The 22,424-nt window shown below is 37.3% G+C and overlaps 2 protein-coding genes and 1 non-coding gene across 4 annotated transcripts in view; 2 read left to right on the top strand and 1 right to left on the bottom strand.

Moving 5' to 3' along the window:
- LOC122091638 (methionine aminopeptidase 1B, chloroplastic) overlaps positions 1-16,317 on the top strand; it is a 71,921-nt gene extending 55,604 nt beyond the window's left edge. Inside the window, exons 8-10 of one of the 2 annotated variants that reach the window (XM_042661670.1) lie at positions 12,489-12,586; positions 14,562-14,609; positions 16,044-16,317. In XM_042661670.1, coding sequence (XP_042517604.1) covers positions 12,489-12,586; positions 14,562-14,609; positions 16,044-16,189 — 292 coding nt within the window. In that variant the 3' untranslated portion in view covers positions 16,190-16,317. The remainder of the gene's footprint in view (positions 1-12,488; positions 12,587-14,561; positions 14,610-16,043) is intronic. The other variant, XM_042661671.1, reaches the window with a different exon arrangement.
- On the top strand, positions 62-168 carry LOC122092577. The gene has a single exon (XR_006144230.1). It is a non-coding gene; the product is annotated as a small nucleolar RNA R71 (small nucleolar RNA).
- Positions 16,318-19,129: 2,812 nt separating the features above from the next.
- Positions 19,130-20,727, bottom strand: LOC122091089 (transcription factor AS1-like). Its single transcript, XM_042660919.1, has one exon. The coding sequence runs from the start codon at positions 20,441-20,443 to the stop codon at positions 19,262-19,264; it is 1,182 nt and encodes a 393-aa protein (XP_042516853.1). The 5' UTR covers positions 20,444-20,727; the 3' UTR covers positions 19,130-19,261.
- Positions 20,728-22,424: the final 1,697 nt, after the last annotated feature.

Here is a 22,424-nt window from a genome sequence, read left to right as displayed (position 1 = left end):
ATCATTTGTTTAGTTGGGTAATCAATACCCTCAAATTATTTGGCATAAATGCCATAAGTCTAGGCCATGGTGAGGGCATTCTTGGAGTAGATCCTTGAATCTCTTCATAAGTTTGGAAAATGACTCACTAGGCTTTTGCCTAAACTGAAGGATATCACTTCTAAGCTTATTGGTCTTATGAGTTGGGAAAAACTTCTTAAGGAAGACAATTGTGAACTATGAATTGTTCCCATGAGGTTATGAAATTTGTGGGTAACCCATGCAACCACTTCTTAGCTTGGTATTTTAATGCAAAAGTGATAAACCTAAGCTTAATAGCATCATCAGAAAGCTATTGGATCTTAATAAGAACACATACCTCTTTAAATTCCCTTAGAAATAGGTATGCATCCTCAGAGATCAACCCATGGAAGTGGGGCAACATAGTGATGTATTGAGATTTGAGTTCAAAATTATTGCCCTGGGTTTGTGGTAGAATTATGCAGGAAGGTTGGGCTGTTCTAGTGGGGTAGAACCTATCTTTTAGAGATTTAGGTGGAGGGTTTTGTTGTTGGTCTCCTATATTGAAGGGTTTTAAAGAGAGCAAACGTATGGGGTCATTACTTGTTGGATCTTTTCTTTCTAACCGATTCTTAGTATTACGTACCCACCTAACACTCATGCAATAGAAAACTACCCACAACTAGAGTAAGACAAGCACAAAAGAATAGATAGCAAAACTTTTTTTTATGATTTTTTTGATTTTTTGATTTTTTTTTTGGCTTTTTGGGAGCTTACCAGCAGGGATCCGGGGTTGCTCAAGTCAATTCTTGAGGTACTGCTACAGGGCGAAACTTGTCTTATACTGTGACGCATGGCGACCTCCACCGATACAACTATTATTGCAAGTTGTTCTTCTCAGGAATTTAATAAAAGAAAAGGAAAAACAAAACAAAGCAAACAAAGCACTCTGATTTACCAAAAGAAAACAAAAATAACATGGAACTGTCTCCTCGGCAACAGCACCAAAAACTTGTTTGAGATTTTAAAATGTAACCGCAAACGTACGGATCAATGTAGCTACGGGTCGAACACAGGGAGAGCAACCACTTTATTTATTTTTTCTTTTAATAATGCGAAAGTGAACTGATTAATGGTTGTGATCTAATTCTAATTACCGTCCTAAACATATGTATCTAAAATAACGTCCTAACCATTTGTCTTCCAAGAATTTAAAGATCCAAGCCACGCAATTAAAAAAAACAATAAAGGAAAAAAAATGCTGAAATAAAAATAAAGTAAAAGAAAGGGGATAAAGCTAGAGAGAGACTCACAAGTAGGTTTCTCTACTTAGCCCGAGGGATGCATCATAATATGAGATTCCCTACTTGACCAGAGAGTCACTCTTACAAGGGTTACTCTACTTGGGTTTAGGGAAAGGGAGACAATTAAAATAAAAACAATAAATTGATGGTTCTATGGCTAGGAGGGGCAAAGCCAACACATACACTAGCCATGAACATTGGGGGAAAGGGATAGCAATAATGTAACGACTGAAATTAAAATCCTAAATTAAGAAAGAAAAGGTAGTCAGAAGAGGGAATGAGCGGGGGGTGAGAAGACTACTGAAGGAGCCTACTTACTTGAACTTCAACGCTTGAACTGAAAACTTGATCGATTTGAGATACTACCAGTACTAAAAATCAGATCTGGAATAAACCAAATCTGAAATTTCTAGTACTAAAGAAAACAAATCTGAAGAAAAAATAAATTGAACTTGAAAGACATACTTCATAGCTTGTTCTTGTCACCTAGAACTAAGCCTAGAACTAGAACTTGAAAATTACAACTTGAATTGCTTAAACAATAAAAATAAAAGACTGAATAAAAAACAAAAGTGCTTGCATTAATTGAATACAAATAACTTACAAAAGTGTTCAAAGCATAAACCTAGAACTAGAGTTAGAAAAAGAGATAGAGCAACTAAAAAAAAACCCTAGAAGAAGAATGAAGTGCCGCCTCATCCCCTTGTGTTAATTCTATTATATAGAGAATGGGGAGGGAAGCTACAGATTTTAGCTTCTATAAAAAAGGATTTTTTTTATCTTGTTGATGAGGTGGAGGAGAGAGAAGATAGAGAATTGTAGGAAGTATGGAATCTCTAACGATTTTGCCTCCTTTTTCCTTTTTTTTATTTTTTTTCTCTGTTCTTCAAACGTGGGCAGCATCTTGGACGATTTTTTTAATTATTTTTTTCTTTTTTTTTCCCTTTCCTATTTTTTCTCCCTTTTTTCTATTTTTCTCTTTATTTCCTTATTTCTCTCTCCTTAAGAAACCCTTTGGCCAACCTCCTTTGAGTGATGAGTAGGAAAGAGAAAATCTTCTAAAATAAAAACCTCAACAAAATGGCAGTTAAGAGGTTCGAACTTGAGACCTCTTAATAAACAAGGGATTTTGCACACCACAACTCACCAACTACGCTAGATAGTTGTTATTACCAAAAACGAATCTTCAATCACTTAAGGATGTGGTCCATCGATCCTTATTGGCATTTAGAATATTCCTTATACCCTTGGAACAACTGCAAATGGGATGATTCTGCATCTCGGTTCAGTTCTGATCCATTATTCTTTTTCTGACCCGAAAAGAATAATCACTTGTACGGGTGACCAAACGAATGTGTACTTTTAATTGAACATATCCATCTTGCTCAGAATTTCGTCCTCTTCGCAACCATGAAAAGAAATAGGACCTCTTTACGTGTAAAATTGGAGATATAGCGGCCGATAGTCCTTAAGGCCTTGAAAATATAAAACCTGCAAAAAGAGAGTAAAACCCAAGGTAGCTCCATTCTAAATATGTAAAATGCATGTTTTACTACCCTAGATTTCATACATAAATGTGCTCATCAAAAGATTTCTCAAAAATATCTTGTACATTTATCACATCTGTAACACCAATGGGTTTGTTGGTATCAACCCATAATCCCAGTCGAAACCGAGATAGTTCTTGTATGTTAATCTCTCTAATGCCAGTACGAGAGAGAGAGAGAGAGAAAGAGAGTCAAACTGTTCCATGTACATTGCAATTGATAAACTCCCTTGATGAAGAGACTTGAACTTATGCTGTATTCAATCTCTGAAAGTAGGTGGAAAGTATTTGTCACTCAGTTTTTGCTTCATTTACTCCCAGGTAACTGGTGCTACCATGATCTTTAAGATCCCTCTCATGGTTCTCTGTCACTCACGTGCTGACCCAACTAGCTTAGTATGAGCTAGTTTCATTTTCCTTGCCTCAGATAGATCAAACCAATCAAAATATTCATCCAATGCTGCCTACTAATCATAAAACATCCAGGGGTCATTAATGTAGAAGTAGATTCAGAGAGTACACCTCCAATGTATTACACCCCAAACAAGACAAGTAAGACTCAATAGCTAGCTTGATAATAACCAGAATCAGGACCAGGAGAACAAAGGAATAAGGACCAACAAATAACCCCCAAAGATACAAGAACAATGCATCAGCAAACCAGCCCAAAACCCAAACCTATAGGAGAGAGAAAAACTCTGCGATTAGGAGAGAGAAGGATACCTGTGGTTGGTTCTTCAGAGCTCTGATGGAGCTCCAATTCTGGTTGAGTGTTTGCCTATATATGAAGAGAAAACCACCCCAAAGCTGAATGAATTCTGCCGACTGAAGTGAAAGTTATTCACTTTCTTGATTTCTGTCCTTAGAGAGAGAATGAGAATGAATTCAGCTAGAACAGCAGCTGGCCTTCTGGGACAGCTTCCAGGAGAAGGCGGAATGGTCCTTTGATGGCCTAGATCACACTCTTAAGAGGGTTTGTAAATCATTTGTTAGATATGGGAGGTATGGAGATCGATGGGACTTCAAGAATAGGGTATTCAGGCTGGTTGATTCTCACAGTAACAATAATCAGAATACCAAGGTTCAAGATCTCATCTCGTTTCAGTATTTCGGTGGTTTAAGGACCACCGAAATACCGAGATCTCGGCGAGTTGAATTTGTTTTTTTTTTTTTTACTCCTTTGACTATTTTGGTGGTCAAACGGCCATATTATGACCTAAAACTTGTTGGGTAGCTTGTTTTAAGGTTAATAAACATGCTTATAACTTAAAATTACAAAAATATTAGAACAAGAATTGCACCACCCTTGTTTGGTAGCAATCGTTGAACTGTTCTGGAGAATTTATCTGCTTCATTAGTAAAACAAGATATAATATGATAGTGATACCAATAAATAATGTATCTAAGCTATGATAAAAAACATACATCAACAAACTAATAATTAGACTTCAGAGTACTAGAGTAATTTCCCAAGTCCCAAACATATTAGTTAAACAACACTAATTATAAATTCATAATGACTATCTAATATCTATTGGAAAGAACTATGACGGCCTAGTTGGATTCCATGCCCAACATGGTGGAGTCGACGTGCATTTTCCTCTGACTGCACCACAAATGCATGCCACGTCATAGTCGGAGAGAAGAATCGTACATAGTCCTACACAGCGCTGCTAAAAAAAACCGAGTCATCTACATATTGAAGGTAACCTATCCGAGGGTATCTATCACCACCATAGTATGAAGAAGAAGAAAAACCCGCCATTGAGCTACTGTCAACTGATGCTTCCGACAACATATACAGCTGGGCTGGGTATGAGAATAAACTGTCCACAAAGCCACCACTATATGATTGGGTCTGGGAGCCATAGTCAGTACTAGGAATAGATGAACCAGATGTAAGCCCTATCCCGGTGAATTAACTATAAGGTCCATGATACTCCGACCAAGTGCTCTCTAGTAAATGATGGGGCACGCCATTACCCACTCCCTCAGCTCAAACTCATTCCACCAATAGAAGTAGATAGACTATTGACGTCCATATAATCTAGCTGGCATCTCCACCGAATCGGCGACAAGGTCCTCTAGTGTAGCTTATACTCCTACACCTGATTGACGTGCACCGTGATCAGTATCTTGTGTGGCATACTCAAACTGACTCTCCCAGTGAATTGCACCGGTTCCTGCTCTGGCTCGGCCTATTTATACTGCTCTCGAACTCCTTCAAATCTATCACCACTCCCGTCACCATCACCATCACCATCACCATCATCTCCACCATCACCAGCACCATCACCATCATCACCACTCTCATGTTGTGTTTGTGTCTGTGTCTGAGTGTCGGTACGACCACCTAAAGAAGTGGACCAATCATCATCTTCATCTAAATCATCTCTACCAGGTGTAGGCTCGAATGTTCAGGGGGTCTATGAATGTATCCTTCCCTCTGTAGCCATATAATCATCAACATTGACTGCAATCTCTAGCACTACATATGGGTCTGGCCTACCTCCAAGTTGATCCATCAACGGCTCGTCTCTATCCCTTACCCAATCTACTAGAGGATCCTCTTCATCTTAGTCAATCTCGAAAACATCAGCAAGCTCAATGTGGCCCCTATCATTCTCCATACCCATATGTATGTGTTGCATCCTCAGTCTCATGTTGTAGGGCACATACACTAAGTTAGCTAGACGTTCTGAACCTAACCGATTCCACCTTTTGGAGTGGATTTTCGAAAATCTACTTTAATTTCTCTCAGAACCAGATGGAAAACATGTCTGTGAGAGTACATTGATGGCGATCTTCTGTAATTTCGATGCCAAACCCCCATACAACACCCACCATTCAGCTGCATTACAAGGTACAACAAGTGTAGTTGATTAGACACAGCCTCCGCAACATAAGCCTTCATGTTAGTCCACATCCCCTTTATCTTACGCTGCTTGCTACCCTTTTTTCCTATTCGCATGGGGATCTTGTTGTAGAACGGGGTTCACACGAGGTGGTACCACTGGAGGTGGAGGTGGAGGTGGAGGTGCTCTTGTACTCTGTGATAACCTAAATGGCAAAGGAGGTTGTGAAGATCCACTACCTCCTGCTCTAGATGGACCAGCTCCTCCTCTAGCCTATCAACATCTTTCCTTCTCACAAAGACTTTGTCGGCTCAATGCTTGCCCTTGCCGTCAATTTCTAGCCTCTTGCTCAGTTTGTATGTCATCAAGCACATAAATAGGGTCATCACTGTCATCATCACTATCATCATCATAACGATGCATGAGAGCATATTGTGCCTCCTCAAATTCTATCCTCGCCGCTTTCCTCTTATTCCCTCCCTTCATGTCTTCAGCTATGGCCTTAGCAATATGATTAGGCACTTCCCTGCATTTAGCCACATCTAAGCAGTTCCCAACCAAATGTTGTCTTAAGTCTTGTGGCCCCACGACCCATAAAGTTCTTGTGACAATAGTTGCATTTTGTTTTCCTCTTATCGCCATCAATAGGCACTCCGTATCTCCATGCAATCTCTCCACTATCACAACTACTATCATGTCTCCCACCTCCTCTCCCTCTTCACCTGCCTTCTTCGTTGCCTCCTTTGTTAGCCATTTTATATCACCCTAATGTTGAGCCATAGAAAAAAGAATACCATTATTAACTTGCAAATATATGGTAGCTACTTATATTTTTTTCTTACATAAAATGATTTTTTAATCAATTTTAGAAAATATTTTTGTTATATAATTCAACAAAATCAAATATGGTATAGCATAGCAAGCATTATTTGCATTTCAAAACACTTTAATATTAATCTCTTATTTTTCTTTTATTTTTAAAATCAAAACAGAATATTTTTCCCTATTTGTAAAATTATTAATCTATTTTTCATATTTTTTGAAAATTAAAATAAATAAGTACCGGATGGAAAAATGTTTCACTCTGATAGAGTCGTAGAACAGCCAATGGTAACATATATATAATTGAGATCCATCAAAGCAATATTTACCATAAAAATTAACAATTTATATAGATGGAAAATGCATTTGAAACCAGAAAAAAAAATATGAACAAAAAGAAAATTTCGACTCCGTGAGGTCGTAGATTGGCCTCTAGTGTCTAACATATAAAAAATCTAGCCCTATCCAACACTTATTTATGTTACTATTTCAAAAAAAAAAATGGTTTTGGGGAAAGTACTTTACCTTTCCAAAGCTTCAAATGTGTAGATTTTGTTGTAAGAGTGATTTGGAAAGCAATATGTGTGATGATGTGGCTAGTTAGAGGCCAATAGGGTGACTTTGTGTTCAAAATGCAAGATGGAACTGAGATTTCACCGAAACAGACGAGAATGAGGTATTTATAAGCCTTAGAGTGCATCATTTCAGTATTTCGCCGAAACGATATCGATATTTCGGCCGAGATACCGAAATATTGACCGAGACCATGTACTAATCCTATTTCGTAGCCTATCTCGTCTCGGAAAAAAAAAATACCGAAATTACCAATATCTCAGTGAGATTTTGAACCATGCAGAAAACAAACAATAAAATTAGAAACTTAAGAGGACAGACAAGATGATTGTGGGTGGGGGTGGCTATCTCGGCTGTTTAGAAGCAACTGACTGCAATTTTGTTTATTCAAATCTGAAATTCTGAGTACAATAGCTCCTCTTTAAATAGAGGGCAGAAACTATGCTGTTAGCAGTCACATTAGAACTAAGAGTTGTACTCCTACTAGGACTAACATTAGAAACCTATACAAATTAGGTAACTAAGTGCTTAGTAACTAATAACCACTTATGGGCTTTATTACTAGTAAATCGATGGCCACTAGTGGGCCTTATTGAACATAAATCGATGGGCCCAATGGGCCTTTATTAACTAATGACTAAATTAAATTAACACTTAAGTGGATCGATGGGCCCATCTTGCTGGCCAATGGGCCTTTAATAGATGGAGATCGAATCATCCTTAAGGTTGGTCCGTTGGCTGCTTGGCTGGATCTCCCTCCTGCAATAGTGTAGCCTATGATGGGGATCTACATCAGTCATGCTTACGAATGTACTCCTTGAGTTCAATCTTGACCTTCTGTGAATCACTAGTCTACCGGTTGAGTGTAGGTTGATCATAATTAAGTAGCTCCTCGCATGCTGTTCAAAAGTTGGTTGCATTGTAGGAACTCTCTGTGGACCTCTACCTATAGGCCTCTGAATGGGAACGTGGGTTATAGAATGTGCTGGATTCCCCATCTCATCCTCGGTTAGAGTACTGTATTAGTATAATGTGTAGGATTTTCAGGCCTCCATTGCTAACAGCCTATCCTCAATGCTCTTTTAACTTGCAGCCAACTATTGGAACATCTCCATAATTTTAGTCATCAGATCAGATGGAGCTGGAAGCCTTGATGGATGATTCTCTGATGTAGGGGAAACCTAGAAACTAGGGTCTCTATATAGGCTGGTTAGGTAGGTTACTCTATGATGTGTGAAACTTGGGCATGGACTGCAAGTAAGGGAATGGCACGGCGCAACATACACAATCAATACGTAGACTAAAAACAGAAATCATTGTAGCAATGGACAATAAAATCCTAAGTGAATACAACAGCCTAACAAGGCTTCAATTGGGAACATGGGACAACATGATATCAAATCGAGTGCATTTTCTTTCACTATTAAAAAATAATAGGTGCTATGTTAAACCTTAATCTTGCAGCCAATAAACAAAATCAGGAATATTCTCAATGCAAGGATTCAATAAGAAACAAGATAGTAGGCAAATAAACTATAAACAGGGAATAACAAGCATGGTTCTGAATCGTGGATGGGAAAAGAGAGGAGAGGAAGTAGAAGAAATTAATCAGAGAAAGAGGGAGAGAGAGATTCGATACCTTACCTTGTCACCAAGAAGAAGTGGAGAGAGAGAGAGAGACAAAGAGAGACAAGAGAGAGAGAGAGAAAGAAGAAGTAGGAGAGCCATGATGGAGAAGAGCCAAGATGAGAGAGATAGGCCAACGATTAGTCATTCTTGCAATAATATTCATTAAAAGAAAACTCTCCGTACATTCGGTCATAACCTTATAGGCTTTAGAGATACCAATTGCAAAAGTAAATCCTATTCTAGGAAATGAGGATGGAGAAGAGCCAAGATGAGAGAGATAGGCCAACGATTTGTCATTCTGGCAATAATATTCATTAAAAAAAAATTCTCCGTACATTCAGTCATAACCTTTTAGGCTTTAGAGATACCAATTGCAAAAGAAAATCCTATTCTAGGAAATGAGGACTAACATAGAAAGGTTTAAGAAAATAAAATAGGAAACTGAAATTATTCCTAGAACCTAATTAAAGGAACCAAACTGAAATTATTCCTAGAACCTAATTAAAGGAACCAAATAAAGGACTGACTTTCTGTCCAGAAAGAAACGAGAAAAAAAAAAGGGAAACAAGTTCCTTGCTGAAGTCAATGGCTTCTCCTGGAGGTCCAGCTGTCTGGACAGCTGTAAAATCTGGGCCATATCTTCTTGCTGCAAGCTGGGCCGATGGGGTCTTCTGGAAGTCAAAATTAGCTCAATATTTGGGCTGGTTTATTGAACCAAAGGGCCCGGAACTAATTGATGTTGAACCAGCCTTTGGGCCTTGACTCAATTGGTCTTCTAGCAACATGATATCCTCGGAACTCATCGTCTGTCCATATGGAGGCTGAAGAAGGTTGATCTCTGTGACGACGCCTCTGGTATACTTCAAATCCTCGATCAATTGGGCTGATGTCCTCATCATTCTCTGCCATGTTCTAATACCCGTAGTTGTCAAGGCATCGCCTAGTCGACGACTAGGCATCCAGGCGGTTTGCCTGGGGCCTAGGCGACTGTCGCCTTATTGCACTACATGCCGCCTTGTGTTTTGGCACTTATTTATGCCAAATATCATTTAAGTAAATGTTTATTACTTAAGATGTTATTCATAAATAAGCAAATACCCCCTATTTGAATCCAATAAAAATAGTTTAAAAATCAAATTCCAAAAGGATAAAAAGTCAACCACTCAGTCCAAGAAGAAAAACTGGATTTTGGTTATAGGGGCGATTTTCAACTTTTAAATGCTGGAGTTTTTCTCAATTATGAAAATTTTATAAATTCTATCATGTTAAAACATTGCTAAAAAAGTCTGGTAAAATAATTTTTTGTTTTGATATCCATAAAATTATTTTCATTCAGGCGATTTTAACAGCATTCGCGCACTTAAAAATAAGTTTGACCGAAACATAACTTTGTCATCACAACTCAGATTTAAGTAATCTTAGACTTGTTGGAAAGCTGGTTTTATATTATTACTAATACAAAAGGTCTCATGTAAAAATAATATCATTTGACCAATCAAACTTATTATAGAACCAGAGCATTTCTCTAAATTTTGATTTTTTTATAACTTAATATGACTTAATGTTAATTGTTTATGATTTAATATGGATAAATGTTGATTTTTAATGATTTGATGTTGCTTAATCTTGATTTTTTATGATATAATGTATATATAGCTTAATAAATAATGTTAGAAAATAGGGAAAATAAAAAATAACAATTAGTCGCCTTGTTCGCCTCAAGGCGTACGCCTGAGCGCTTAGACAACCCTCCACCGCCTTGGTTCGCCTTGGCGCCGTGACAACTATGCTAATACCACTTAATGTAGAACTTAATTGAAGGAGTCAAACAGTCCCAAATAACAAGATCTTATATAAGGGAATAATCCAGATTTAAGGAGATATGGGGCTGAATAAAACAAAGGTAAGGGTATGTAACTGAGGTCGAGTGTGAGGAAGGGAATGAGTAATAGCTACTGATAATCTGAACTTGTTTGAAAATCCAAATCAGCAACTAGGGGTAATCAACTAGCAGTAGGACAGGGTATTAATGAGACAGAAAAAAGAAATTAATAGCAGTCTTAAAGAGGTAATTATAGATTGATAATAGGTCTGCGAAATGTAGATAATAGAACCACAAATCAATATATAATTCAGCAACTTTTGGATCTAGTTCCCTCCTAGGGAGGGAGGTATGAAGTTCGACCAAAAATTAGGTGAAGTCTGATGGTTGGATGGGGCTGGGCTGAATGGCTTTGGGAACAAGTTAATAAATATTTCTCAGAAAAATAAACAAGAAATTTAGAGGATGATCTTACTTGTCAGTAGTGAAAATAATGAATGAAGATCACAAGGAACAGTAGAATATCAGTAGTACAAGAGCACAAACAATAGAGGATCCACCTAGGCTTCTCACTGCAAGGTTCCAATTGGATAACACACACCAATTTCTTCCCTTGATCACACACAAAGATTCTCCATGGACGAAGAAAAGCAGCGATAGTAGCAAAATGTTTATCAAAATCATGGGCAATAGCTTGCCTTTGGGTTGCTTTTATAGATAGAAAATAGAAAGGGGGGCTAGAGACCAATTAGGAAAGTTCCCAATCGGTTGTAGCTTTGATTACTCTTTACTTGTCTAAGAGAATAAAACAAGCAACTTAAATTGACCCAAACTTAACCACAACTTAAATTGGACCATTGTTCATCCAACTGAACCAAAACAAAGACAAATAAAGCAACAAAACAGTGACTCCACAAGCCACAATTTGGCTAACTAATTAGTCCTCCTCTTACGTGAGTAGGTATTTAATTCTTCATCTATTCCCTAACCATCTAACCATCAACATGTCCAGATATTGGAATGCCAACTAGATAAGCCACTTCACCCCCTTTTTAATTATTTATTTAGGGTGAGGAGGGGAGGGATAAATGATGAGCTTTATCTAAGTGAGCTATTTAGGAAAACAATGTCAATTGTATATACTATAACATAGCACTTTGTAGATTTTTTATGTTATAATATGAAATGTGTATATATATGAGAGAATCCTGTTTATGATATACATAGGCTTGTAGATTGGAGGTGGGGGTGGGGAATTTCCTTCTTTGTCCACCCAATTTCATGTAAACATAACAAGAGAATCTTGTTTGTGATATACATAGGCTGTTTAAATGATATTATTTTTGTGCTGAATCTCTTGATGGAAAAAAACTACTAGATTATATTTTAGAAGTTCTGTAACAAAAAGTATTGAAACAACATGTATTACAGCCATCTTCCTAAAAAAAAAAAAAAATTAAACTGAATAACCTATTTGATATTAAAGAGTTATTTTTTTCTTCATGTTTTTGTTATTAAATTTATATTTTTATTTATCCTGTAAATGACCGAAAATTTTGTATTTTCCAAATGAAGAGATCTGAGGTAATATAAGATTGGCTTTTGTAGATTATAAGTTGTCTGAAATTTTCTTGAGGTGTTTTGGGTATTATAAAGATTGAAAAAACACCACTAAACACTTGAAAATTACTATGTTGGATCTATGCTGATTCATGTCACAATGGTCGACGAGGACATATGTAACATTCATTTAACATTGTTGCAGACTTGTAGTATGATGTATGTGATAGTAAATAGAACATTCATTTGACCTTGTTATTACTTCATGTCTTGGCCAAAATCTCCTCCTCTCTATTTTGCATTATGTTGCTTCAACCGAGTGGTTTTAAGAGTTCTTGCTCTTTTCATTTGACATAGTACTTGGATGATAATTGCAGTGAACATGCTGAAAAATTTGGCTTTGGAGTGGTGGAGCGTTTTGTTGGGCATGGTGTAGGAACTGTATTTCACTCTGAACCAATTATATTACATAACCGTAAGTGATCTTTTGAATTTCAATTCTTTCACATTGGCAAATCCCATTGTACTTTTCTGAAAATTGAGCTTTGTAGTGGTTTAGAAATCTTTGAGATAGAATTTACATAAAACTGTTTAATTTTCTGTAAACTTGAAAAAGAGAAAAGGCAAAGATACTGACATGTACGAAAAAGAAGTCCTTGGGTAAGTCTTAAGTGATAGATGTGATACTTTTTTATTGTAATCCTTAAAAGGGCTGGAAATTCCATACCTGTATGTCTATTTTAATTAAGGGACAAAGTTTTCTGTCCGAGAGCAGTCCCTGTGCCAGACACAGGGGGTGCAATGACCACTGTGCCCCTCCTGGGGGCACGGGGGCTGCTCTCAGACAGAAACATGTGCCCTTTAATTAATTACAACAAGTGTTTTATCATTATGAGATAAATAAACAAAAGGAGTGAAAAATATGATGCGGAGCATACAATATTATTGCCAGGTCTCCCCCCCCCCCCCCGGCTCTTCTCATGTTTTTTTTTTTTTTTTTTTTTTTCCCTTTTTTCTTTTGTCCTTTCTTTTGCCTGTGGCCTCACTTGGGATAGATCTTGATGTTGATGTTTATGTCATTAAGTAGGTTTGTTAAGTGGTATGTGGTTAAAAGGGTTCTGTTATACATTGAGTGGGTCCATATCTACTTGTGGTCGAGTTGTTTTCTGTTACAATGGCAGTATTGTAATTACTTGCCACCAGGATTGTTTAATCGTATAACCCTAGTTCTACATCAAAGACATTCCCTTAAAGAAGGAAAATATACATCAATTCGTGGGACTACCAAGTCTTGATTCCTTCCTTGCAAAAATGTGTAGTTTCGTTCTCAGTCCTTAGATTTCCTTTTTGTTCTGTCTAACCAGTAAATGAGTTAGGTATTGATTTACCAAAAATAAATCTCTCTAAAAAATCGGCCTTTGACCAAGAGAACCTCTTCTGTGTTGGTTGGATGATCCACTCCAGGTGGAATAAATTAAAAAATAAATATATATATATATATATATATTAGGGTTACTGAGTTGTCAAACAACATATAAGAAAGGTGCATGTTTTCCTTCACAATTTATGCTTTTTCTCAGCAGCTCCATCATCCACTGCCAATGCTCTCTGCAAGATGTTCTCTCTACGCCAAAGCGTTCACTTTTGGAAGGACCAAATATTTCTTAACATTTGTTAGCTCTGAGGACCCTCCATGACATTTCACTGTCCAATCAGAAGATTTTAGTAAGATGGAATGGAGAAGGATAGACTAATTGTTCGTTCTTTATTCACATATGTGAACCACTGCCTATCTGCACCTATAAAGGCTTCTTGAGAATTTTAGAGGGTTGTGTAACTCTAGTCCCAAAATCCTTTTATATTAAGTTACTAAACATCTCAAGTCAGAAATGCTTTCTTACTAGCTTGTATGAACAGAGGGAAGTAAGAAATCTATGCTAACCTTTGTGACGAAATTGCTCCGATTCTTTAACTTAGGAACTGACTTATCTAAATTGAATCTAAAAAATCAGAAACTTATTAACTGAGGTGGGCTCTATAAGTTTATTTTGTGGGGTTTAAAAAAGTCACATGTTCCCTTGAACTCTTTTTTCTCAATTTAATGGCAGAAAGAAAACAAGGGGAAAACTAAAGTTTAAAATAAAAAACGAAAGGAGTTGTAGGAGAAAACTGGCTTGATGAGGCTATAATTATTAATGCAATGGTTTTTGCGTAGATTTAAGAATGCATAAGCATTCACTGAGAACCTTCTAAAGTAGAAAATACAGCTTGGGTGATTGTTAGTTTAACCAAGATGATAGCTTGTGACTTACTTGCATACCATGCTGTAAATTTGGGTTGGAATTTTACCTGTATTGGCTGGTAGATAAATTCTATTGATAAGTACATGGCATGTAACTTGTATCTTTTAGTCATGGTGTTGATGTCAAATGGCATTTCCTGTTGAACAGGCAATAACAGACCTGGTTGTATGGTTGAGGGTCAAACATTTACCATTGGTGAGTACATGATTTTCTATATCCAATAATTTTGGAAATATTTACGTCTGTTATTACTTTGGCATCTTTTATCCTTAAATAATCACTAGAAATATGTTACTCATGGTCTTGACCTATAAAGAAAGAAAAGAGGAATTCAGAAGAGAAGAAGAAATTTTTTTGAAGAAGATAGAATAGGGAATGAACTTTCCCACCACATCGTATTACTCTTATGCATTGATTACATTGAGAAAATTATCTATAATAGGTAAAACATGAGCACTAGAAGAAAAAAAATGTAAAACATAACTAGTACTGTAAAAAATGGATGATAATGTTACCCTTATGATGATTCTCCTCAGATTGGTGTATGTATGTCTATTATGTGCAAGATGAGTAATGCATTGAGTGATAAGTTTAAACATTAGCTAGCTGTTCCTCAGGTTTTATTTATAGGGGTAATCATTCTTAGCATTGAGTTGATTAGGGGGCACTATTGGTTGGCATCAAAACAGTTCACAAATAGAGTTTTCATTTAGCTATTAGTGATGGGTTTCAATGAAAAGAAGTTTCATGGGATGAGTCTTGACATCATCAAGATTATAACTTCAGTAACCATATTTACCTTTTGTTGGTATGGGCTGAAAATCATACCAGATCTATTCTCCGCATTAAGGATTATTTTGCTGCATGTTGTGGAATTTGTCATGAGAAAAGGACAGAAAGACTCTTTTTTTACCAATTAGATCAGACTACTTAATTTTGTAGTTGCTCTTATTTTACTCGAAATCCTGTAAACCTTACCAATCCAGCTGCTTAAATGCTTATGGCAGTGTATCTGTAGACCCTACTTCTCACTTTACTGTCTGCATAAATTTAATTGGGTTTCCTGACTCCAGATTGCTTATAATCCTAGGAAGAAAAGGAACAACACAAAAATGGACCTGCAGAAACTGTTCAGTAACCATGAACTTAGTCTGGTGTCTGAGCTACATATATATATTTTTTTTCTTACAGACAGTACAAGGTTTTTAAGCCAATGTAAAATCATTGCAGTGAATTTTTAATGTAATCATTGGGAAGACATAGTGCAAAGCCTTTTTGCTCTATGCAGAGATGCTTGCCTTGTGTGTCTTATCACAGATTTATATTCAATCTCCACCTAGTCCACAGCATTTACCATTTTTTATAAGTAGGTTACTACAAAGTATATATGGGACACAGGTTATTTCTCAATCAAATGAGGCATTTCTGTCTGTCATCAATGCCAGTGTATGACAATATGGTCTAAAATTTGCTCTCTTTTGGAACTGATGAATTTCTTTTACCTGTAGAAAGTATAGAATATTATGCCTAGTTACTATTTTTTTTTTTTTTTTTTTTTTGGGTGCAAATATTATTCCTAGTTCTGACTGGATCTTACTAATACTCACTTTGATTTCCCACCTTCATTAGAGCCTATTCTTACATTGGGAAGCATCGAGTGTAAAACATGGGATGACAATTGGACAACTCTTACAGTTGATGGCAGCCCTGCTGCACAATTTGAGCATACTATTTTGATCACTAGAACTGGAGCTGAAATCTTGACAAAATGTTGAACTGTAACACTATTACTTATTCTGGACAGAGTATTGAACTGTTAACACTATAGATCATTCTTTCATGGTGTAAATGTCTTCCAGAAATTGTCATGTTTTTAGTAGTATGCATTTTTCCTTATCCAAAATATCCTTCATATGGGCATTTTTTTGTGATCTATATTTTAATGTTTTTAGATCTGTTATCTGATTTGAACTGGAAGTGGGGTTTCAACCATACCTACATGCCATTGAGGTTGTTACAGATATTGATTGCCTTTTGAATCAGAGCATTCAGTGAAAAGAAAAGTTTCAACCCCAAGGGGGTAGCCGAGTTGACAAGGGACCTTCACCCTCCTTGGGGGCCACTCACACGGGGTGTTTAGTGCTTTTCATTGCTTTCGGTGAAAGTTGAATGGTCTTCATTCAGCCCCAATATGATCCAGTTCATGCGGTTGTGGGGTCAGTATGGACCCGTGGGACTAGTTAGGCTAAAGGCTTGGATACCCGTTAGCACAAAAAAAAAAAAAAAAAAAAGAGGAAAAATCCTAATTTTCAAGAATAGGATCGCAACTCATGTCCTTTCCCTAACTCTCATATTTTATTAAGACTCTGTTTGGCTACAAAGAGAATTAAAGGAAATGAAATTTTCAAAAACTTAAAAAAAAAATTTTGATTATCTTTTTTTTTTCTTTTTTTTTTTTCGGGTAAAAGATAATCATTATCCCATGTGACTTGTAGTTATTCAAAATCATTCCATGTTTGGTTATTAAATTTCACTTACTTTGTATCTAAAATGTTTTACTATAAAAATATAAAATCAAATCAAATGTAAAATGTATCAATGCTATATATGGTACAAAATTTAAGTACTTTATATCATCAAATGGAGTAATAATTACAAAATTTTCCTTTTTAAGGTTGAAAATTTTACTTCTCTTTCATGTCAATTTTCCTTGCAATGAATCGTAGCTTGAGTTTTTTTTTTTTTTTTTTTTTTTTTTTTTAATGTTCATATTTATATCTAGAAATATGCACTTTTCCATTGAAAAACACAGGAAAAGGTGAGCCAAGCAAACCTTAGTTGAAATTTTCATTTCCAATGCTCATTTTGAGGAGTAAAAGCGAAGTGTTGTAATCTTGAATGTTTAACATTTTTCCCACGGTTTCATCTTATATGCATCAAATAGTGGGAGTAATTCTTGGAAGAACCAAACTTTAAAATTCGATACAGGGACGATTTAATATTTACTTCATTCATCCCATGCCAAAAAAAAAAAAAACCTTTGCTTGGGTGGGTTGAATTTTTTATGAAATCTTCAATATTAAAAAGATTTTTTAATTCATTTTTATCGTATGTGTTTATATTTATTAATTTTTATAATAATGCATTTTCCAGTCGCTACGTCTTTTTTTCAATGTTGATTCCAAATCAATAATGGCCAGCCTCATAACTCATTTCCCATTATTTTGGGTAAAGATACTGTCCCCGTGTATTTTTTTTTTTTTTTTTTTTTTTATCCAAGGAATTTGAGTAAAAATGAAGTGAAATTTAGTAGTCAAATTTGGTATATTTTGGAGTTAATTACGGTATTATTATTGAGGTAATGATTACAAAAAAAAAAATGTATTTTAGTATTAATTTAATTTCACTATCCACCCTTAAATCTCCTTGGTTTGGGAGAAATATCTTGGAAACCTTTGATTTATATGGATATATTAAATTTGGGTTTCTTTCTCGCCACTATGCGTAGTGAAATATAATACTTCATTGTTTGCCATATAACAATACATTAGTCCATGTGACGGAGAACTAGGTAAGCATATCATTAGTATAATTCAGGTTAAAATAACTTCTTTTTTTTTTTTTTTTTTTTTTTTTACGTGAAAGACTAGAAGTAGATAAAATTATAAACGATGTCATTTTGTATTTTATATTCATCTCAACTTGATGGCATCTGCTAACTTTATTAAAACTTGAATCATAGTTTGAGCCACTTTCCTTGATTATTTTGGATTAAAATTTTGACTGTTGAGATGTATGCGAAACCTTCTATCACATGCCAAGGGGTAGATGCAAAGTGATATACTTCACTAAGCATAGTGAAACCACCCAATTGTGCGCTCTTGCACCCAACACAGAAGCACATTATGCCTTATTTCGATTATTATATTATTTTTAAATAAAAAATTAATTAATAAGCCAAGACCACAAGCCCGGGTACACAACAACAGACACTTGCACAAGCATCTTAGGGTGAAAGCGTTTTTTACACCTACTATATCTTGACATAGATACCCTATATACCCCAACAGGCAACGTTCTTTCTTCCTAAATAAAAAGAGAGCAAGTGTCCTAAATAAAAAGAGGACAAGGGGTTTTTGTCCAGGGTACCCGACACAAATGGTGTGCAAACCCAAGAGGTGCACGATGATAATTTCGCATCCCACTATGTCTTGACCTAAGGGCCGCTACAAGACAGAAAACTTTGTCCCTTCAAAATATCAAGGAAATTAATTTTCTGTGCTACAGCGTCGCGTACAGTAGCTCTTCCCTGAGTCTGATCTCCTCCTCATATATGAACTAAAAAAAAATCAAGCAATAGAATTGAAACCAAGCCTGAATGAAAAGTGAACTTGTTTGCTTAGACCCGACCCCCTCAGAGAATAGTCCCCTCATAACTCCTAAAACAATGACGCAGCATATGATTTGATTTGATAAGCATATTTATTTTTCACAGAAAATGTAGCAAGGAAATCTCTCTGTGGTCTATCTGTCATTATCACTCATTTATCAAAATTGTAGAAACAGATTAGACATAACAGGTTTGGCTGGTCTCCCCATGTCTCTCTGTCTCTCTCTCTCTCTCTCTCTCTCTCTCATAAGAAGTAATGTAACAGTACACAAAAGGAGTAATTATCCTAACCCAGTAGTGGAATGGAATCTGAAAAGGCATCATGGATTTCAAAACCATATTAGATTATATTATTTTTATTCAGTAAACATAGAAAGACGAAGATTAAAAACAAAAACATCTGGAAATATCAAAACAGAGAAGACATGGGTTGCAGTAGTGGTTTCCTCCTCAGTTCTTAGCTATGATGGTGGTGGTGATGGTGGTGAAGTGATGATAAAGAATAAAAAGAACCCAATTGCTGTTCTACAGGCTTAGCAAGCTTAACATGCTTACGTGACCACATCTCCACCATCTTAGCTTCCTTAGCTTCTGCATCCCTGTAAATAGAATTAAGTTGTTCTCTGCATTCCCTCTCAATCCCATCAAGAAAACCCATTTCTTCTTCTCTCAAGCACCTGATTTTGGTCTCTACCTCCTCCATCGTCTCCCTCTTCTTCCTGTTCTTCTCCGACTCCAACTGCTGCTCTAACCGACTCAACCTCCACATGGCTTCCTTCTTATGCTGCAACCAGCTCTGCCTCCCTTCCTCAAGCTCCTTACAATACTGAACCAAAGTAGCCAACTCATGAACAGGGAGGAGTCGCCCGATCTCCGGTGAAACTGGGTCGACCTTGCTTAGGTCCGTTGCAGATAGAGAAAGACTCACGGACGGCGAAGCCGTTGTGGAAGAGGAAGAAGACAGAGACGAGGTGGTCGAGTTATTAACAGTCATCCAGGGGAGAAGCATCGACGGCGGCGAAGTGGTGGTGGTGGTGGTAGTGGTGGCGCCGGAGAGTGAAAGCAGAGGAGGGGCGTCGGATAGGGAGAGGTTAGGCATCAGTAGAGAAGGTAGAAGCTGCAACTTTGGCTGAACGTACTTCTCTGCGAAAGTCTCTAAGATGTGATCATACTTCCCTTGTTCAGGTGAAGCAGAGAGAAGGGTTGTTGTTGATGAAACTGTTAATGGAGCTGAAGGGGTTGTTGGGATAGAAGAATTTGCAGAGGAATCGAGAGAGAAGAGGCGCTGTTGTTGATGGGTCTTGTTGCTCTGTTTGAGCTGTTTCTCCTTAAAGACCTCCCACCACTTACCCAGTCGCTTGGCTGTGCGACCAGGGACTTCAGATGCGATCTTCTTCCACTTGTTGCCGTACTTAGCTTGCAGAGAAATAACGAGGGATTGTTCTTCAGGGGTTAAAGAACCCTTCTTGATACCAGGCTTGAGGTAATTCTTCCAACGCTCAAGGCAGGATTTGGCGTCACGGTCGAGGGGTTTACCCATGCGTTGAGAGACAAGGTTCCATTCTTTGGGGCCATATTGCTTGACATAGGCGCGGAGGAGTGCGTCTTCTTCAGGCTGCCACCGTTGCCTTTCCTTCATCTCCTATTAACCATGACGTCTCCTCTTTCTTCCCTTTCAACTTTGAATACTGTTGGAGGATACCCATCTAATTAAGCTCCCATTCTTTCTTTTGGAATCTATGTTTGGAAGGCCTAAAGGAGGATGGTGAAGATGAGGCATACGTACAATATGAGAGGGTTTGAGGCTTTGAACTTACGGGTTAGAGTTATAAATGAGGGAGGAAGAGGACGGAGAGAGAGGCATATAGACAGAGGAAACGTCAGAAGGGTTGGAAAAGACAGGACGAGGGGTGCTCAGATAAGAGAGAGGAGTAGTCTACTGCGGGTGGGGTGGGCTATGTGGATGAGAAAGAGAGCGAAAAGACTAACCTACTGCCGGTGGGGTGGGCCATGCAGATATGAGAGAGTAAAAAGAAAAAGTAGACTAGCCTAATGAGGGTGGTGTGGTTGTGAGCCAAGTTGGGAGAGACTAGCCTACTGAGGTAGGTGGGCCATGCTCCCAATGTGGGACACTTAATCGGGGTGAGACTATGGGTGATATAGGCTGGATTTTTTAGAACCTTAATTAATTTAGGTTTTCAAAATTCAACCCAGGTTTAATTCAATTTTGTTGGGTTCATGTTGAAGTTCAATCGTACCGTCAGGATTATACTAACCCAACTTGATCCTAATTGACTCTATCAGGATCGAATTGGGTTGGGTTGGGTTGGGTTTGGTTGAGTTGGGTTAGGCTGGGTTTGATTGGATTGACTTTGATTTCTACAATGGTTGGATGAATCTTGATTAATATGCTTTTGTCATTCATATTTTATATATTAAAAAAATTATAAAAAAATAAAATATCAATTGAAACCCTAATTTCTATTATAAAAATACAAGGTTAATTTTAGGGCCGAATTGGATTGGGTCAGGTTGAGGTCTCAATTCTAATCCGACACAACTCTGACCCGGGATTGGAGTTTTTCAACTCTAATCCGCCTTCAAGGTCAAAAAACTTGATCCAAGCCCTCTTCGGGCTCAGGACGGATTCAAATTGTCAGAGCCAAATTTTCATCCTTTGTGAGAATAGAGCAAATAGAAGGGGAAAAAAATGGGGAGGGGGTGGGGGTGGGGGTGGGGGTGGGAGGTTCTATCCCATCGGTAAGGTTTGCATGGGAAGGGGGCTGACCGGGTGTTATTTTATCATTCTCATGGGATCTACTCATCTACAGAGATTAAGGCTGGTTGGTCTGAAAATTAGATTGGGGCAGAGCCTTTTGTATGGGCTTAGACCTATAACCTATGTGTCTCCCTGCCTACCTAAAATGGTTTCAGACATCTGAAAGGATTATTGAACCTTGTTGGGTCGTAGAATCTGTGGGAGACAAGAGAGAGCGATACCCAGTTCCGAGAATATATAAGATGGAGAATGGATGTGAGGCAGTGCAGAGATACTATATACCAATTTCATATAAACTAATTATTTAAAAAGGAAGAAGCAACAGCAGTAATCTCTATGGAAAAGGAAATTTAAGATACAAAGGGAAGAAGGGAGGCAGTGTGAATGCTATACGAACTCCATGTAAAGCAATAAATAAGGAAGTAGAGTAGTAATCATCTCTACATCTAACAAGAATCTCCCTTATATGACCAGATGCAGTGGCTGCTCAATAGGCTCATGGGTTCATCTTCACCTCTCTGTTCATGGCCAATGATGGTGGCTCGTATGGGTTGGCATCTCCAGTAAATTTCGATTCATCCTATGGTAATCTGTAATACTCATTCCTTTCCATGTGACCTTTGATCGGCGGAAAGAAGGAAAAGGATTGAATAGGTGTAGAGAGAGAGAGACCTTTCTCTGTCTTCCCTTGGGAGTAGCTCAGCAAACATCATTGCCCCCTCTCTTTCTCCCTCTCTCTGCATTAAATGGGGTGACTGTAGCTACTGCTTTGCTTTACTGCTATGTTGATGGCTAGCCTTTGTCAGAAAAAATCAGTCGACCGAAAAGTCCCACTACCACT

The sequence above is a fragment of the Macadamia integrifolia genome, chromosome 10 (assembly GCF_013358625.1).
Source record: "Macadamia integrifolia cultivar HAES 741 chromosome 10, SCU_Mint_v3, whole genome shotgun sequence".
NCBI lineage: Eukaryota > Viridiplantae > Streptophyta > Magnoliopsida > Proteales > Proteaceae > Macadamia > Macadamia integrifolia.
Note: the sequence above shows the minus strand (reverse complement) of the source record. Positions and strands in the feature narration are given on the sequence as shown.

Excerpts from the sequence above, each read along its gene's own strand:
- LOC122091089 (XM_042660919.1), bottom strand. The coding sequence starts at position 20,443 with ATGAAGGAAAGGCAACGGTGGCAGCCTGAAGAAGACGCACTCCTCCGC.